This window comes from Talpa europaea, assembly GCF_964194135.1.
Source record: "Talpa europaea genome assembly, chromosome: 9".
NCBI classification, from domain to species: Eukaryota; Metazoa; Chordata; class Mammalia; order Eulipotyphla; family Talpidae; genus Talpa; species Talpa europaea.
Genome location: NC_140076.1, coordinates 37684387 through 37703779, shown reverse-complemented (window position 1 = coordinate 37703779; position 19393 = coordinate 37684387). Strand labels below are relative to the sequence as shown.

Sequence of the window (19393 nt, the reverse complement as noted above, 5' to 3'; positions counted from 1 at the left end):
TTTTGAACAAAGAACAAAGAATCCCAGTCTGAGCCTGTTAATCCACTGCTGCGCATCCTGGACTCTTAGACTTGCATGGTCTGGGGGTGGTTTTTGTCTTTGCTTCTTATGTTCCTGTCCCACAGGGCAGGAGGGATCATTGTGAATAGTCAGCATGCAGGCAAGCCTCGGAGAAATGGTAGGTTTGGCTCCAGAACAACACCACCAAGTACATACTGCAGTCAAGTGAGTCGCACAAACTCCTGGCATACAAAAGTTATGTCTCCACTATATTGTAGCTTATTAAGTGTGTAATAGCATAATGCCTAAAAACAATATACAGACTTTAATTAAATGTGACATGGAGACAAGCAACGAGTTTGTGCTCTTAGAAAAATGACATTGATGGACTTGCTTGATGTGGGGTGGCCACAAACCTTCAATTTGTAAAAACAGCAATTTTGGTAAAGCCTAATAAAGCAAAGTGCAATGAAATGAGGTACGCCTGCATGTCAAATTAAGGCAATGTAGGGACAACTATTACAGGAAGTGCTAACAACTACAGTAACAGGCGCTCCTAAGGTGTTTATTGGACTAGGAGTTTTACACAGTTGGTCAAACTTAACACTTATCCCTCTGAAAGGCAGATCCTATTTATTACCATGCCCACTTTAAACATGAGGAAATGGAGGCTACTCTGAGAATGTTAAGTCACTTGTCCAAATTCACTAAGTCAAGAAGAGTTACAGCTGGGACTCAAACCCAAGTTCATCTAATTCAAAAACCTGAACTGCAGTCACTGAGCTTTATTGCATGTCATTGGTGCTCAGCCTTCTCCACTCTCAGTCATTGCTCATCCTCAGAAAAATGGCCCCTCTCTGTAGGCAGTGAGACTAATGTGTGTGTATGCATGTGTGTGTGCGTGTAAAGGCACACACCTACCCCTGGCAGGTTTTACGCACAGTCCAGCCCCATAGCCTGGAATGAGCCTGCAAAGGTGTATACTCCAGTGACAAAAATCCAATGTGAAGAGCAAAAAGCAGCACAAGCATCAGCAAAACCTGTCACATGTAGGGATGTGTCTGAAGTCACCAGCTGGTCTAGGTTTGTCTTAACTGGCACATGTATCTTTCTTTGTCTTGCAAACATTCTTCAGGCTGCAAATGGACTTAATAGAACTTGCATAAAAACAAACACACAAATCAAACATCTGAGCATCCGCCAGCACCAGTAAAAACAACAGCAATATCTGGTGGGGATTTCAGCCATTTGCACTCCGCATTGATTTGCCCTAGTTCCTTGGTGCTTCCTTAATGATCTGTCATCTGCAAACATGCAACTGAACACAATATGTTTCTAGCAATCCATAAGTCAACACAGTACCAGAAAGACTGGCAGGGGCACAGCTGGTCCAGGGGCCATGGCTGCCAGTGACCTGATAAAGAGGTTCTAGAACTGGGTGGGCATGTTGGTGGTGGTGTGGCCAAGTGTCGATCATGGCAAACACCAATTTACCGAGGGTTTTTCATGTGTCAGAGACAGCTCTTCACCAGTTGGCTCATTTTATTCCTTCAACAGTACTACAAAGTGAGTAGTATTGTTGAAATCTCATTTTGAGGGGGAAGGGCCAATTTATCTAAACAGAGATCTACAGAATAGACTTGAACCTAGGTTGGTCAGAATTGAATGTCTATGTTCTAAGCCTCGAGGCTCTCCTGCATTCCCCCCGCTCCAGGAGCCCCTTTTTGAGAGTGATTCTTCACTCTTTCCCATATTAGTCTACCCTTGACTTGGATCTCTGGTCAGAAAGCCCAGATCCTGCTGAAGGAAGGGAATTCTACATTTATTCTTCCCCAAAGTCATCCTGGATTTGATTAGAGAACAGAAAACTCAAGAGTCCCGAGAGGCAGCTCCTGATGCTTCGCTCTTTCCAGTTCTCTACAAGGTTGTATTCTGGGCTCACTTCTGGGTTGGGCCCATTCTGGTCCCTCCCTTTCTTTACATTTCCTTCTGGGGATGCTTCAGAAGGGCAGTGAGTCTTAAATTCACCTACTGAGCTTATATGTTTGGTTGACTGCAAGAATGAGGAATGTGGGTCTGTGTGACATGAGTCATGCCTCATCTGTTTTGCAGAACCTGGCATTACCTGCAGGAAGTAGAGGCACAGACCTCAAACTAGATTTGTCCAGATGCCATCAAAAAGAGAAATTTTTTCTTAGTCATCATGGGAAAAAAATACATGAAGAATAGTATGGGAACTTGAGACTTCTTCATTTCATTTGTTCTATAGGCATATAGGTGCAGAAGTTTTTTCTCTTTGGATTCTACTTTGTTGCTTCTAAGCTTGGTGCTAATTTCTCTGCATTATTTTGTTTAATCTTCATGGGAAATCTCTAGTTGGTATCAAGAGTCCCATTTTGCAAAGTAGGGAATGGAGTGAAGCATGAGATGGTAAAAAATGTGCCCAAAGGGAGAGGTAGATCTGGGACTATGTATCCCAAGGCTCTATCCTGAACTATTGTGCTGCCTGATCAGTTTCCCCTTTATGCTACCTGTCCCCTCCTTCCACGTGGCAGCCCCCCAGAAACCTGGTGTCTCAGAACATTTCCAGAATCACTAATGTTGGTGAGGATTTCTAGAGTCCTCTAGCAGTTTTGTGCTACTGGCTGTTTATTTGGTTCGCTCTCTCTTTCATGGCAAACAGTATACTGGGAATATATACTTTTGTTGAGCAGATAAACTAGAGTTCATCTCTCTATCCCAGATAAACTGTGAGGTTGAGAGGAGGTCAAGTGGAGTGGGGTTACCTTCTCCCCTAGATGCTTTCACTTATGACTTGACATTGAAGTCATCCACAGCCTTCAGCATTCAGCTCCATTCACCTGCAGTACCAGATCACAGGAGCCAGTGAAGGAGCTTCATGGTTGTATGTAGCAAAACAGAAGGTGGGGCACAGAGGGGAATGGGCTGGAGGCACAGATGACCCCTCTCAAGGCTTGAGGATCCAGGAAGGTGGGCTAAAGGTGACAGAACAGAAGATATGGTGGGCCTCTGACTCTTTCCAGAATTTCTCCCTACTGGAGGCTGGAACCTGTTCAGAGAAATAGCAGGAGCACCAAGAACAGTGCTACTGCTGGGGGCTCAGTTTCATGGAAAATCTGCAGTCACCCGTTTCACTGTGGGTTCTCTGAAGAAAGCTATTTTTAGAGAAACTGGCTCTGCTATACAGGGAGAGCACACAGGTCTCTGAGCCAACAAAATCCAAGAGTCAGCCAGATTGCCTTGCATGAGAGATAGCCTTCTCTCCCAAAATGTTGGGGCATAAAGAACCCCTCCCAAGGTTTAAGGGGATCACTACTGGCTAAGGGTTGGGGGTAGGGAGTGGAGAGCTGATGTTCTGCCAAGCATGCCTAAGGAGAAAGGGTAAATTGGGATGATATAGGTGGTCATAGACACCAGGGGGGAATTCTCAAGAATAAATAGAACAAGTCACATTCAGATGTCTTATGGATGATAAATCAGACACTTTGTAATCATCCTGGGGTGCATCCTGCAGTTTCAACACTCTGCTCCCTTTTTTCTCATCTTTCAACCTCCCCATCTGCTCTTTTTCTCTCAGCACTAAGAGGAGGCACCTAACTGCTTAAAAGACTTTTAGGCCAACACACAGATCTCCAGGCACAGGCCTTTTTGCCTTGGGGAACAAACAAGTTTCCCTCTCAAAGTCCTCTCCGTCACCTCTCTCAGGACCCTCCCAACCACATCATCTTGAGGCCTCAGCCTCATTTCATCACAGAGGAGTCCCAGGCCATCTGTCTGGTAGGCTGTGGGTGTCCTGTGAGCATGGATATTTCCATGTCTGCATACATTTGCATGAAGATGAGCTACCACCAGGTTCAATTCACAATGCAAGTGAGTGGTCTTCAGAGCCAATTGTCTCAATCACAGCCTCCATAGAACTGAACCAGCTCTACAGGGGGTTTGCGTCCTCAGGCAGCTCCAACTCCTAGGATGTGATTTCTAACCTTTTTACCTTGTGAAATAAAAGTGGCAATGGTGGTGAAGGAAACATAGTCCCCTCACACAGGGTATTCCCCATGTGCCAGATACAATGCTAAGCAGGCAACAGCACACTCACTTAACTTCTACCAGAAACATTAAGAAGATGCCATTTCATTGAGGCAACCAAGGCCCAGCAAAGATATTTGCCATTGGTTAAAAGGCAGGGCCAGAGTCAGAAAGAGGCTCTCCCTAGCTCAACAGGTTTATACTCTTAAGCACCTGCTTGTTGGTGGCTGCTTATTTGTGGAAAAACTCAAGTGAGATCCAGACTTTGGATTTCATAGGCTAGATGATTATAGACCTTCTCTTTTGCCAATTAAGGGAACCTGTGTACATGTAACACATAATGCACATTCATAGAGACATACTATTATAATTATATAATACAGGTAATTAAACATATGTCTCATGCAAGTGTATATATGTGTACATACTCATGTACATATGTATGTAGCAATCTAGAGTCTGACTCTGGTGCCAATATTTTAGAAAATAAAGGGCATTCTGAATAACAATGGTAATAGGATATTTAAGTCTGTGCACTTACAAGATATGTCTTTCAATTGAATATTTTTGCTCAATAGAAAAACATCACATTGTTTTTGTTTTTCTCACTTTCTCTCCTATCAGGAAAACCTTAGTAATAATCAGACATTCTTTAGAAAATCACTCTTCTAGCTTATCAATGGTGCCTTTAAAGTCCAACCAGCTCTTGGGCATCTTATTCAAAGAACCTAAAACCATCAACTCAACAAATTCTGTCCTATGCAGTGTTTAGTGCAGCATTATTTGCAGTAGCTAGGGCACAGAACAGCCTAAATGCCCATGGATAGAGGACTGGATTAAAATATACAGTCTATCCACACAATGGAATACTATTTAGCCACAAGAAAGATGAACTGCTATTCTTTGCAGCAAAATGGAAAACATTTGAGGGAATTATGTGTAGTAAAGCAAGTCAGGATGACAAATAATGAACATTTATTTGGTGGACAACTCAGTAGAGCAAAATACATATAAAAACTAGCTGACACTAATAAATGAAGTGAGGCTTCCGAGGTTAAGAGGGAGAGAGGAATGAGGAAGGGTCAAAGGGCATAAGGGATGGTGTTGGGGAAAACAAGTAATGGACATGTTATTATTTTGAAATAAAAAATCCAGTGTCCAGATATGTGACCAAGAGTCCAGGTAGGGTGTGGCCTGCATGAGTCCCACCTCCAACGTGCAGGGTTGCAAATTCTCTCTCCCATATACTTGACCTGTGTGTCTGTGAGGTCCAAGCTGTGTGTCTGTGAGGTACAGGGATGTGGAGAAGGAGAGGAGGGCAGGTAAGCCCTCAGCTTTGGAATCAGGGGCTTGGGAGGAGGTTCCTGCTCCTATGTGAGCCATAAAATGGCTTCTTTCATCAGAGTGTGTTTGAGATCTGATCAAGGGAATGACAGGAATGGGAAATGGTGGAAGAAGGAAGCAAAGGATCGAGAGGCAGAAGTGAGGTTGAAGAGAATTCCACAGAAAGAGGGATCTCAAGGCTAGCACAATGGCCAAGAGGAGTGAAGGAAAGTTACAGTACAACATGAAGGGAATTGTTGCTCTTTGCTGAGAGGAAGACTGAAAGCTGAGTGAAGGTGGATGAAAGTCATATGGGGGTGAATTTCAGTCCAAAAGGATGCTTTACTGACTAGCTGCTGGCTGACAGGATGGTGCAGGGCATGAACTGTGTCTACTGGGGCTGGGGAACAGTTTTCAAGGGAATTACAGAGAAGGTGGCCCAGTCAATGAAAAAAGAAGAAACTGAGGCTCTCCTGTTGAAAGTCTGTTCTCATATCAATGATAATGCAACCAAAGTGCTTAAAATGTCCCCATGATGTGGCCCTTCATTACCAATATGCCCTCATCCCCAATATTTCACCTTTTGCTATGTGTCAGCCACACTGGCCTTTAGTTCTACCTGGCATACCCCCACCTCAGAGCCTTTGCACAGGCAACACTTCCTCCAGATATCTACTTGTTTTTACTTTCATTCACTTCCAGTCCTTTCCTTGCTTCACTTCCCCCGCATAGAACCTATCACATCCTCACATATTATCTAATTTATTTTGCTGTGTTTATTTTACTTTGTTACTGCACTTTCCCCAACAATAGTATGCAAGTACCAATATTTTACCTATTTTGTTTGTTGTTGCTTTCTAAGCACAGAACAATAACAAGAGCACAACTCTGCTTAAAACAGCTGTTTGTTAAGTGAATATATGAACAAATGAAGGAATCAACAAGCCATCTTTTGGAATGCATTAGGAACAGATGGGTATGCATAGAAGAGGAGAAGAACATGAAGCAGAGAGGCGAGGGAAATGCCTCTGTGTTTTATTTGGAAGCATTTTATCTAATAGTGAGTTCAGTAAGAAATTCCATCTAATTATGTTTTGAATATAGCCATCAAAAGGTGAAGGGAGAAAATAAAAATGATTATCATCATTTGCAGAGTGGTCTTGAGGTCAACATTAACTCAACCTTTACTGAGTTCAAAATGAGACAATGGCCATTTCTAATATCTGAGGGAGGAGGGAACAAGACTTAGCTATGGGGACACATTTTACTGGCATCTGGGACATCTGTGTAGCCACATGGGCACATACCATTTTGTCTCTTTACCTAAACATCTAATCTGAAGGACAATAAGCTAATTTGAAATGATAAAAGCTCAGTCTTTCTTAGATAATGGTAGCTATGGAAACAGTTCATCATTTGTATACTTCTTACCATTGCCATTCTACAGAACACTTACCCATGTGTCAAGGACTGAATTAAGTGCTTTACATGTGCATTTCATTTAGTTTTCACCATGACCCATGAGTAATACTACAATCACCACATTATTATAAATGAGAAAAATAAAGATGAAAGAAAGCAATTATTTTCCCCAAAATGACACAGCTAGCAAATGCCAGGATAGAATCATAAGGCAGAGGTTGGCAAACTTACGTAAAGGGCCAGATGGAATACTTATTAGGCTTGGTAAACCATAAGTTCTTTGTTGTAACTATTCAATACTGTCTTACAAGAATAGTATGAGCAATATATTAACAAATGGGAGTGGGTGTGTCCCAATAAAGTTTTATTTATAAAGAAGGCATCTTGGGCTCCCATTTTGTAGTTTGCTAAATGTAATCTAGAGTCCATATTTGTGACTACTGAGCTATCCTACCTGGGAAATCCCAGAAGGAGAGCACAGAGATTTCTGATCTTTCTCAACTGTCAGCTCTGACAGTCCAACATACTTCCAGCCTACTGGTGGATTGGCTCAGACAGATAGGCGCAATGTCCAGGGATGAGGGTGGCAGATGGGACACTTACATTTCAACGATGCCCTCTGGCAAGTTGGCGGGGATCTCCGTCAAACCCTTCCCTCGACAGTCCACGATGTTATTACTGCATGTGCAGGCCGAAGGACAGGAGATGGAGTTGGCATTGCAGGCTGGAGGTTCCGAGTGGGAGCCTGTGGGGCCAGAACACAATGGTCAGCTAAGGTCAGTGTCAGGAGCTGCCTGGGCTTCTGTGCCTCTAAACCAGTTTCCCGGGGAAGCAGCATTCCTGATTCAGCTACTTGAAGTATGATCACCAGCTGACTTCTCCTCTCATCTGGGAGACACAGCTGCCACTGGCTAGATATTCAGCTTAGAGGAGAGATTCTGATCTTGACCTGTTTCTGGATTGCTCCCCTTGCTCTGTCATCTTGTCATCCTGGTCTTTAGAAGAGAGTGGCTCCCAGCATCAATCATGCATGAAAATATGCCACAGGAGTGCACAGAGCATATACTAGGACAACATTCTCAGGGTGCTCAAAGTCTGAATGATGACCTGGGGTTTTGGGTTTTCATTTGGGGATTGGTTGCCGAAACTTCACTCTTTCATGGCTGGAAGTCACTTGAGATATCAAAACCAGGTGGGAGGACAAAAGGTGGCAGAATTTCCCTATATGGGACACTGATGTTGTCAAAGTGGCGGTACAGTCATAGGCAGTGACATCCAAGGCATTTTCAAACCATTTTTATGTCCTGAGAATATGCAAATAAAACTCACTTCATAGGAAAAAAAAGGCAAATATGAGTTACTAAATATTTTAGAGCTAGCTCTTACTATTTGAGGTGAGACCCAATGTGGATTTTAAAGAAAGGTGGTGAAAACTCAAGAAATGGCATCCAAGCAGCTTATTTTGAAAGTTAAATATATTAATAGACACACATATACAGTGGTGAACTAATATAAGATTCAAAGACCTTTAGGAACACTCTTTCATTGGTACAAATCTCTAATACAGGAAGCATGAAGTACATTCGAGCATTTTAAAGGCAGTGTAAACTTTTCACAGTATGGCTTCTGCCTCAATATTAGGTAAGAATCTCAAGCTTGTGGCTATGTTTTCAAATGTAGACATTATGCTCGCAAAGGCAAACTAAACTCAGGGCCTCTCCTGGGACCCCAGCCCATGCCTGCTGGATCTAGTCAGGAGGGGTTACTTTAATGTCCTTTCAGGTCCCTCCAAGAGCAAAGACCATGACTGAGACCAAACACCAACTGCATGGACCTTCTTGCTGCTCAGATGGGGCCCTTCTGGCTGGAAGCTGCTGTGTAGTCAGTCAGTAAACACGAAACATGGAAAATGCCTGCAGGGAAAGATGATGTCTGTTCACTGGTGAAGTTGAGTCTGGGAAGCTGGCAAGCCCATCTATGGTGGCTGAATAAGAGGACTGACCAGACCTAGAAACTGAGGGAGACTCAAAGTAGAGGGTCCTCTCTAGATTAACAGTCCTCATGCCTGGGGCAGGTCCTTATGCAAAGGACTGGGTTGATGCCTGTGGCTTAATTTGGAAACTTTACCTTGCCAGGAAGCACCAATTCAGTCATCAGCCTCATCTTTACACACACAAACACACACACACACACACTCACACACGTGCACATGCACACATTCACACACTTCCAAAATTTAAAGACATCCTCTTAGTTGGGACATTTGAGAAAATATTCTTGTCAAAAGTACAAGGATTTCCAAGTCTCCAGTGTCACACTAGTGGAACTAATGGAGACTATAGAAAATGCTAGGTACATCCTAACTTTGACTAAAATACCCAAGTGGAACATTCTCTTAGAGAGAGAGGCAATACTGGCATTGTTCTCAACTGGGAAAGTCTTCACATTTCTGAGAAAAATCAAAACCCAGAGAGCCAGCCTGGAAGAGCCTCAGACCAAGAAAGGGAGGACATTTTGGCTAAGTGGGTGTACTCCAGAGTCACAATTTGCATCTTGTTTCTATCATTTCACACTTAGGTCCCTGAGCCTCAGTCTTCCTAATCTGTAAAATGGGGGAAAATAACAATATTTATTTCATAGCATGGACTTGTTGTGAAAGTAAAGAAAGTTAATGCACATGAAGTATTTAAAAGTACCTGGCACAGAGAGAGCTTAGAAATGTTTGTAGGGATTGACAGATCTGGCTCTGCCATTGTCTATAGAACCTTGGGCAAGTCAGTGTAGCCCTTCTGAGTTTCTTTTTTCAACTGCCAATCTCAGTGAATGAGAAGCTTGGAATACAAGAATTCTTAAGTCCTTTCTGGGTCTAAAGATCAGCTATTCCTTTTCTTCAGGAAGCAGGGGGAGCAAGAAGCCTACTAGCAGCTTTCCCTTCTCTCTATGCAGATGGCAAAGAACATCTACAGTGTGAAGGGCTCCCACCTCCTCACACATGTCTACCCGAGGGAGGATGTGAGCAATAGGGCCTCACTGTAAGGACTTTGTAGTGCAGATGGCTCTCCCCAAAGAAATGACCCTCTAGGTCAAGGGCAAATGTGCCAGACAAAGCCAGAGACAATTTCCACATCCCCAGTCACCTTCCTTTTTTGAGAAATGTCAGGGGCTCCACGGAGGGCTGGAGCATGGGTTCTTGCATTCCCATCTGCTCAGGTGGAAGGTATCAGATCAGGGGAATATTTGATCTGTCAGAATAGTCCTGACAGATGGGGGGTGTCAGGAAGACATCGTATTCAAAGGTCATATGGGCAACAGGAAGTTCTGAAGTGCAGTTTTTTCAAAACTTCCCCTTCTGACTTCTCTGCTGACGTGAATTGTTTAAACCAGACCTGGGTACAGCCCTAGGGCCCTCTGGGAACAAGCTGGGTCTTTCTTAGGGTGGCTCTGATTCAGCTGGCAGTGTGTGCTACATCTCAAGGGATGTCGTCAAGGCAAGAAAGCCTTTGAAAAGATTCCTTAACCAGGTCACTAACAACACCTTTAATTATGTGCAAAGAAAGAGTGTAATTATACTCCCCGTCAGCATTCTAGGCTGGTGGCTTCCCAGCCAGGTACTCTCACACGTGGTGAGAATGTTGCTCCCTTGTTGATGGAAAACACTTCAGGTTTAAATTGGGGTTGAAAGATGGGCTTGCTTTGCATGGAAACATTCCCTTCTGACCAGTGCTGCTGTCTCTGAGGGCTGTGATGGCAGAAGTCCCTCCCTTTGCTTTCTGTCTCTGGACAGACTGAGGTGACCTTCTGTCTTACTGGTGCCTAAAACAGGGTCTGACAGAAAACATGGACTTGGTAAGCACACCTTGGGTGAGAGGGTGAAGACATGTGTGACATGGACCCAGAAGCCTGGCAGACAGGACCGCATGCCCATGAGTCATCTCTCTGGAAGGGCCCTGGTGGGTACGGAAGCCGGAGTGGGGAGACACAGCAGTGGTGGAGAGATGGGCATGCCTTCCTGAGCTCACATCTTTCTACCCCACAACTAAGTTATGGCAAAGGTCATTTGCCTTGTCCCGTGGGGCTGCCTCTGAGCCTAGTTCACCCACGTGGTTTGGGGTCCTAGGCACTTCATCAAGCTTAGTCAGCAGTCATCCACCCCAACCTTTTCTGCCTACTCATGTTGGGGGCCGTGGGGGTGAAGTTGCAGGGGGCAGTGGGTTTCCAAGGGGGACAACATGAGGAAACGCCTACATTTTACCCAGCAAATCTCGATTACAAGCTGGGAGGCAGAGGGGAATGAGAACAGAGTTCTTCTGTCAGAGCAGAAAGAATCTATGTGTCTTTGATGGAAACCACTATCTGGGTAGGTGCCTTCATGCACATGTGTGTTCCTGCTGTGCACACATTCTCATGTGGGCGACAAGTCCTACTGTCCTTAGCAAGCCTGCCTGCTGGCTCTACCTACTCCTTTCCCTGAAATTAGAGCAAGGCTGTGACCTAGCACACAGCCCTATCACCTACTCTCTGAGATGTTCTGCCATAAACTTAGGAGTGCATAGGGAACTGCTCTTCAGCTCTTCCTTTGTAAGTAAGTGCCCATGCCATCTGCCTGTGGAGCTTTTCAGTGGTGCTCAAAAGTTGCTGCACCGAGGTGGAAGGATGTCCTTACCCAGCACAAGGAGATGGGGAACTGTCTCTCCTCTGGGGGCCCATCTTGCCTTCCCTTAATTGCCACTTCAACTCTGGAGTGAATCTGGAGCCAAAGCTACCTCTGTGCCAAATGAAGAAGGAACTGCAATGTCTTATGATGTCTGCTAAGACTCCCTGAGCGTGGTCTTGAGGGAGGCAGGGCAGAGCTTAGGGGAGAGCAGAGATGGCCCATCCCTGCTCTTTGTGGATCACCAGGGTGCTGCTGCCAGACCAGGGGCACTCACGTTGCTAGCAGCAGGGAGTTATTCCCAGTGCTAGCATGGAGGGTACTGCTCAGCCTGTCTCCACTTACTGCACAACTCCCTATTGAGTTGTGGAGCAATGACCAAGGAGACTAGCTCTGACCCCAGCCACCACTTCAGCTTCATTCTCCTAGCTGGCCAGTGGGGATGATCCTCACACTGAGAGCAAAGGCCCTAATGTGTCCACCCAGGTGAGTGGGGCAGAGGTCACCAAACTTCAGACTTAGAAAGGGCCACAGAGATGGTGAGGAAACAGAAGCCCCAAGAGAGGAGAGAACTTGGCCAAGGACACAGTCATGACCGTGGCTCCCATAACAGCAGTTAACGTAGCTGGAATGTTTCTTTCCTATCAGCCAGATCCTGCATGAAGAGCTCTGTATAGGTTATCTCCCTCGATCCTCCTAACACCCTGTGACTTAGGTTCTGTCATTATTATTCCCATCATGCTGATGAGGAAGCTAAAGAAAATGAAATCACAGAGCAAGTGAAGACCAAAGTTCTGCATTTGGGCCCCATGCTCTTCTTGCCAGCTCTTGTGCCCAAAAGACGGCCCTCAATTTCTTTTTGCTGCCATGAAATTGAAAACCATCAGCAGCTCAGAATCCTGGGAGGGAGGCAGGAGGACACTTCAGGGCTGAGACATGAGCTGCGGCCGGATGGACTTGCCCGTGTTTCGAGCTGCACTCCTTTCTTTTGTCTTTCAGACAACTTCATCCAGCAGTGTGCCCAGAGTTGAAAAATCCAGTGGTCTTGAGAGCACGTGGAAATAAATTAATTCCAGTATTTAAATTAAGCATTCGGGTTGGCCTCTGGCCTTTTAAAAGCCAACAACAGACCGCAATGACAATGGGACTGGAGCAATTATGATGAGAATATAAATGAACGTGATTTAAATACCAGAGGCATGATAATTTTGGGAATGGCTAAATAAACCTAATCATCTCATTCCTGCAATATGCAATTATGGTGTTTTAATTAAAACCTCCTAAGGAGATGGGTGGCTCGTCACGGCTTACCTTAATTATCTGTATATTTTGTAACTAGTTCCCCAATTTTTTTTTTTTAGAAAAGGGGGAAGTTTCTTGTTTCCAGGGTGATATGCCTATTTCATTTTTAATAATATATGAGGAAGTGTGGACTGAGAGGTTATTATAATCAAGAACTGTGGTTGGCATTGGGGACTCCTGAAAATGTAAGACATGGTCTCTTATTACTAGAAGACAAGGTTCATCTTCATGAAAACGTATCTTCCATTCAAGCAGAGGGTGTGACAGGTGTGGATAGACTCATGGATGCAAAGGGGTTCAGAGCAAAGCGGTCATGACTCAGGAGGTCAACTACTTAATGAACCCCTTGAATTACAAATGGTGACTTGCCGAGATGTTCTCTGATGAAGGAATCAGAAAATTGGCACACAGAAGATGAATTCTAAAGTTTAAAACCCAGCATAAACTCTTAGAGTAAGGATGAGAAAAACAGAGCCACCAACAACTTGCTACTCATAACAAGAGCTGCATTGTAGCCAAAGTAGAACTTTTTTGGGGTCTGTTACCTTGAACTTTGATAATAGACCACTGTGCCTCTGGCTCTGGGGTCTTCTACTTGAAATAAGAAAAGTCAACAGAGAAATGTTTCTAGCAGTAGCTGAAGGGCACCAAGTGGCCCAGTTATACACATAGAAAAAAAATAATAAATAAAAATACAATCCTCTACCTTAGTGAAAAATTCTCAGTTGTCACCTCAGAGGAAGAAAATGAATGCCTCCAATGAGCAGGATACCACGAGAGAGGGGATGCAGTTGCTGCAGTCTGCCACCAGCACATTTCTGGGGTAGCTGGAGTGATAAGGAGCCCAGAGCTGGGGGCTTCTGGGGTGATGAGGCTGGGGCCCAGACAGCTGGGTTTAATTCAAAGGAAGATATCAGAGACTTGGCAGGCAGGGCCCTCACAGGCTGAGTGAGATACAGCTCTCTCCTGTCCCTGGAGTGACGTGTTTCGTGAATTTTCTGATGCCATTTAGGGGTCCAGGGAGGTTTTCCTATGCTGCCTTCATGGGATCACTGGAGATGAAAACAGAGATGGCGTGACTGGTGTCCAGAGATGGGCAGATGGCCTCTGTTTTTAAGAGATGTTTCTGTCCCTCCTTTCTTGAATGAAGTTCTCTTTCTATGAGTAGGGGTGGGGGAGAACTAGCTTGAACAAGAAAAACTGTTGGTTTTGAGGTTAAAACAGCCACAATCAGGTCTGCACAAAGCAGCCTCACTCAGATGCCTCTTGGGCTCTGCTGTGGGCCAGGGCCTGCACCTCCAAAGGTCTGTGTATACATGGTGTGCGTGTGCGTGTGCGTGCACATGGTATCTGCGTGTATGGGATATGTATGGGGTGGTCAGCGTGGGAAATGCCCCTCTTTCACCTCCTGCATGTGCACAGGTTAAGTCCTGATCTCTACCTACCTTTATCAATCATTAAAGAGGTGGTGCTTTTTTGGAGAGGTGCTCCTCCTGCATCCTCCCAATGCTGGTGGTAGATCTTTTGTCATGAATGTTTAATTCACTAGCCCCCCAGACAGAATACCTGACTTAGACCTTTTCAGAAAATAACCCCACACAGCATTCTATTTTTTAACCCAGGAAAGCCTGGTGAAAGCATTTAAAGAATCCCTCATGTATAGGGGTCCCAGTATGTTGTCCCCCTACATTCATATCTATGCGGAGTGGGTAGAGCTTAAAGGCATATTCAGGTTCTGGTATCTGTGGAAAAATTTTTCCTGTGGTCAGAGACACCAAGTTTGTATTAAGAAGCAACAGTGACCAACACGAGCAAAGGGTTAATCTCCATAAACAGGGAAGGTGACAGGGACGCTTCTGTGTATCTAACACCCACCCATTAGATCCAGCCATTTCCAGGGAAGGCGATTTGGGGTACTAGCAGTTGCAGGAGTTTGGGGGGTTGATCTTCCTACCCTGGATCTGGGATCCCGATGGCTGTTGGCTAAGCCATGACTCGCCACTCCTGCAACGGGAAGTCCCGACAAAGGGAGGGGGGGGCGTGCACAGCGTTAAGCCCGACCCCCACCTATAATGATGTGTTTTTACATTCTCTCTAATGAGTTTTTCTCACTTGCTCGCAGATGACTCCGGCACTCTATAATTATTTCTTTCACTGGTACTTATGCCGATATTGTACCCTTTGCCTAATAATTACTGTAATTACAGTCACTATATCTGAGTTTGGTGCCTGTGTGATAAACGGTTTTATTGTATGTGTTTGATGGGAAGTGATTTCTAAGTGGGCGTCTATAGGAAATTATTGAGGTGCTGCACTGAGACATGTTAAAATGTTTTTGGATAATTAATAACTTGACGGAGTAGCAACATGACAGGAGGAAGCAGCAGAGAACGAGATGACATTAATTCAAGGAAAATTCTTATATACTGTGAATGCAGCCTAAGAGTGGAAGAAGGCCAATCTGTGCTTTGCAAACCTTCTCTGGAGGGCCCAGGAGTACATGTGCGCTCAATAAACAATGGCAACAGAGGAGAGAGGTGGGAAAGGCACTCCCACCAGCACTCAGCTCCCTGTTACTCTTCCATGCCTGCTCACTGGACCCTTCCCACCCTACCCCAGATCAGCCTTTAGGGGCTACAAGGCCTCATTCCAAGACTGGGTTGCTGAAATCAGCAATGCCTCTTGGGGAAACTACTCAACTGGCGACTTTCTTTTTCTTTTGAGGAAATCAGAAGATTGGCGCTACTTCTTTGCCAGTGGAAAAGTGATGGAAGTGGAGAGTGTCAGCCAAAAGTAAAAACAAACAAGCGAGCAAATTTAGCAACTGATTCGAAAGCCACGTCCTCTGGGAAGATCTTATCCATCCCTGGGTCCCCTCCCATCCCTGAAGATCCAGGCGGCCTTCATTTATATCTGGGCTCAGCTCTGTTTTCTGTACAACGCAGACAGTCTGGGCTTTTACTGCGCTTCAGTTACCCACAGATCAAACTCTGGCATTTGCTCAGTACATTTTGTGGGTCCACTAAACTATAATAATTAAGCCTCCACTTACTAGCGCTTACTGAGTGAGTGGTATTATGCCCAGTGCTTTCTATGCCTTATTTCGCTGGAGCCGCCCACCCTTCCCTTGAATTATCTATGATTATTATCTCAATTCTGCAGTCAAGTGATCACTTGTCCAAGTCACACACTGGCAAGGGGCAGAACAGACTGACCCCACAGCCTCCATGATCCCATTTTCCAGTTTCTATGAGTAACTGGAAGGTTGGAAAATGTTCAGCAAATGCCAAGATACCTAATACAGATTGGTTTTCTTAGCATAGACAGACTGTGAGGCTTAACTGAAAGGGATTTATGAATTTTTTGAGCATTTTCCTTTACGAGGTGACAAAAGCTTCTTTTTTTTGATCCCTTTGGGTGCTGCAGAGTGAAGTGACTATCAAGCATGGGGAGCAAGCTATGGGGTTCCACACCAGACTCCTGGTAGGGGTGTGTGTTCAAGACCAGGGGGATGCCAGAGCAAGCTTGAGGGTAGGGAGTCACGGCACAGGAGGGAGGAGCAGCGGGGCAGCCTCACCTGAACACACGTACTCCTTTTTCTGTACATCCGCCACATTGAAGCCTCGCAGGTGCACAGGAGCCATGCACAGTGTGAACTGGCCGATGGTGCGCCGCTGCCGCAGCCAGTCTGAGAGCCAGGCCAGGTGGCAGTCGCAGTACAGGTGGTTAGAGTGGAGGCGCCTGGGGAAAGAAGCAGCAGCATGAAGCCCTTGCTCAGTGTGATCATTCTCAGCACCCAGGGAAGCCTTTCCGTCTGCAAATCCCAATGACCATAGGAGCCTCAGCCCTTCTATTGCTAAGCGACAAATGACAGCTATCTTCATATGTAGCCTACATCCAAAGAAAGCCTCCAGGATCTGAACAATTCTCCATTTCTTAATAATAATTCCACCCTTTTCTTTTTTGCACAAGAAAGCCTCAGCACCCAGGAGAAGAGATGCAAGGCAAACTTCTGAAGGCGAGACTCAGCTTCAGATTTCAGTACTGGAGTGAGTTACACATGGCTCAGAACAGCTCCTCAGGATCAATACCCAAATCTAAGGGGCACTGTGGTCCATTTCTGTTGCTGTTCTCCCACCCCCTTACCTCCTTTTTCTTTCATTGCTTCCTTATGTCTCTCTTTAATGAACCCACTGCATGTAATGCTGGCAAGTCTGAAACCACCTCTGAGTGTACTAGGCAGGCTAAATGGACATAGAAGGGGGCTTTGGGAAGGCTGCATCGTCTCTCCATCCTTCCAGTTAAGCAAAGTGTCATCCATATCAGACTCCTGCACTGCCATCTCTCCAGGGAGCGCCTCCTTTCCTTCTTAAGTTCAATTCTACCTACTGTATTTGCTATTCTGTTTCAGGTACCTCTGAAAAGATTTCCCAACTGGCTCCAGGACTTTTTGACTTTCTCCCTCCAGAGGCTGTGATTCCCGATAAATTTCTCACCCTTGAGGGAATAAGATTTCCTAGAAGGATCTTTAGGTTCTACTTCTGGGTTGGGGTGGTAGAGGGGGAGAATCCCAAGTGGCTGAATTTCTTGAATTTCCTTTCCATTAACTGGGAGTGGGGTATAAGCTGAAGATGTCCAGGGGCTTTTAAAGCTACTTTCCCAGGTTTTCTCTATTGGGATATGCAATTTCTACATTTCCTCCAATCCTAGGTCATTATAAGTAGATGAGTTTTAGGCACTTCAGCTTGTCACAACCTGGTTTTTGATGCAAATTTCAAATGCTCAATCCTGTACATGCTAATCAGCCAGCAGTATCTCGGGACTTTCAAGTACTCTGTGTCAAGCTAACTAATATTGAGTGGCTGCCCAGAGCAGTGGTTCGGGCTACCTCTGTGCCTGAAATGGAGAGAGCTCAAGGGCTCTTGACCACACTCCACTTAGTGGAAGGTCAACATTGCTAAACATTGGCCAAGTGCTGCTGATTGTACCGCATGCCAGTGGTGCCTTCCTGCCATCTATGGGTGTAAACCTTGGGCAAGGTGGGGTCACGGGGTGCACGGGTAGGAGCAGATCCCATCATATAAGACTGACTGAATGAACCCATATCCCACCACATGTCATTTTTGTACTGAAAAATATTTTGAAAAGATTTTTATGATTTTGTTTTAAAATGATTACTTTTGGTGCTGTAACGTTCTTTTCATATTTCAGAGGCCACATTTTAAGGTTGACCACATTTTCATTGGCTACGAGGCCCAAAATACCATGCCTGTAAGGGGCCCCCTGCAGTCCTCCTCTTTGAGTTTCCAGTCTCAAAACACCCCCCTCTCCAACCCCATACTGCTGAAGCAACAACGGTTTCTCTCATCTAAGCACTCCAGAAAGAGATGCAACAGACCAGAGGGCTAGGGCAGGCAAAATCCCAAGTTGGAGGAAGGACTTCAGCTCTAAGGGGAAAGCAAGCCCTCTGTTTACTCCACCAAGATGACTGCTTTGTGCAGATGGAGAGGTGCCTGGGAGTGGGCACAAAGCTGGTTATTCAAAGAACACAAGGGAGGGAAGGGAATTCCTTTTTCATGTTGGGGCTGCTTAGGAAATTATAGTGTAAGTGAATATGGTCTGCTTCCTGACCCATCAGTGAGGGAGAGGGAGAGGGGGAGGGAGGGAGGAGGGAGGGGGAGAGGAGGAGAGGCAAAAGGAGAGGTTTCTATGGTGAGTAAGCTTCCACCAGATACAGAGATTGCCTAGGAAAATGGCAACAGTGGATCGGTTCTTGGTGACAAGGTCAAGCAGAGGCAGGCTACAAAGATAAACACAGGATGAGGGGCTGGGGTTCTTCTGTGTGCCTGAGAACCAGAGGCTCTGAATGAGAGCTTGGCTTTTATTGAGCAAGGTGGAGGTCCTCTTTGGCCCCGAGACACGGGAGCTGGAGGAGCAGGGATTCACTGTGAGGCCTGAGAGGTGGATCAATGAGAACAAATTCCCGTCAGTTCCAATCAGGGATAAGAGATCAATGGAAACAAAAACGAGGCTTAGGTAAGTCAGATTCTTACTGATGATTAATTTCTGGGATAATCAAAATGTCAGAGGTTTCCATTTTGGAAGATTCTATTAGATTGGCTCTTCCTCAGTCCCCGCTGGCCAGCTCCAAGCTACCTTTCTTCTTGCTCTTGCTTTAGTTGGTCCCTGTGCCTTTGTATGTGCAGGATTCTCTGCCCTTCTCAAATGAGACTATGAAGAAGAGGTGACAGTGAGCAAAACTGTGTTGGAAGCCACGTGAAATCTCCTGTCAAAAGCCCAGTACAGTGCACGGGCTCAGATACCCTACTGGAATTTTACCCACCAAAAATGCTGTGTGTGTGTGTGCGTGTGTGTGTGTGCGTGCATGTGTGTGTGTGTGTTGGGGGTTGGGGGAAGGATGTCAGCTAGGCAGATTCTTTCAAACTGCCATTTCTATCTTGTTAGGGAGAGCAAATTAAGCCATATCATCCCAAATGGTAATATTAAAAGAAAAATGATGACAACAATCATGAAATGTGAACCTGGACACAGCAGGAGTACTGCGAACCCTCGAGTGAGCATGGAAGTGATTTATTTAATTTTGGTGAATCTGATGGCAATGACACAAGGAGAGTGGCCTCCAATGTC

At 45.3% G+C, this 19393-nt stretch overlaps 1 protein-coding gene across 2 annotated transcripts in view; it reads right to left on the bottom strand.

The window, feature by feature from the left end:
* Window positions 1-19393, bottom strand: part of SLIT3 (slit guidance ligand 3) — a gene marked incomplete at its 5' end in the record, with an annotated part of 602061 nt that overhangs the window by 121824 nt on the left and 460844 nt on the right. For both annotated transcript variants that reach the window (XM_084244368.1, XM_084244367.1), the window contains 2 exons: window positions 7396-7537; window positions 16323-16486. In XM_084244368.1, coding sequence (XP_084100494.1) covers window positions 7396-7537; window positions 16323-16486 — 306 coding nt within the window. The remainder of the gene's footprint in view (window positions 1-7395; window positions 7538-16322; window positions 16487-19393) is intronic.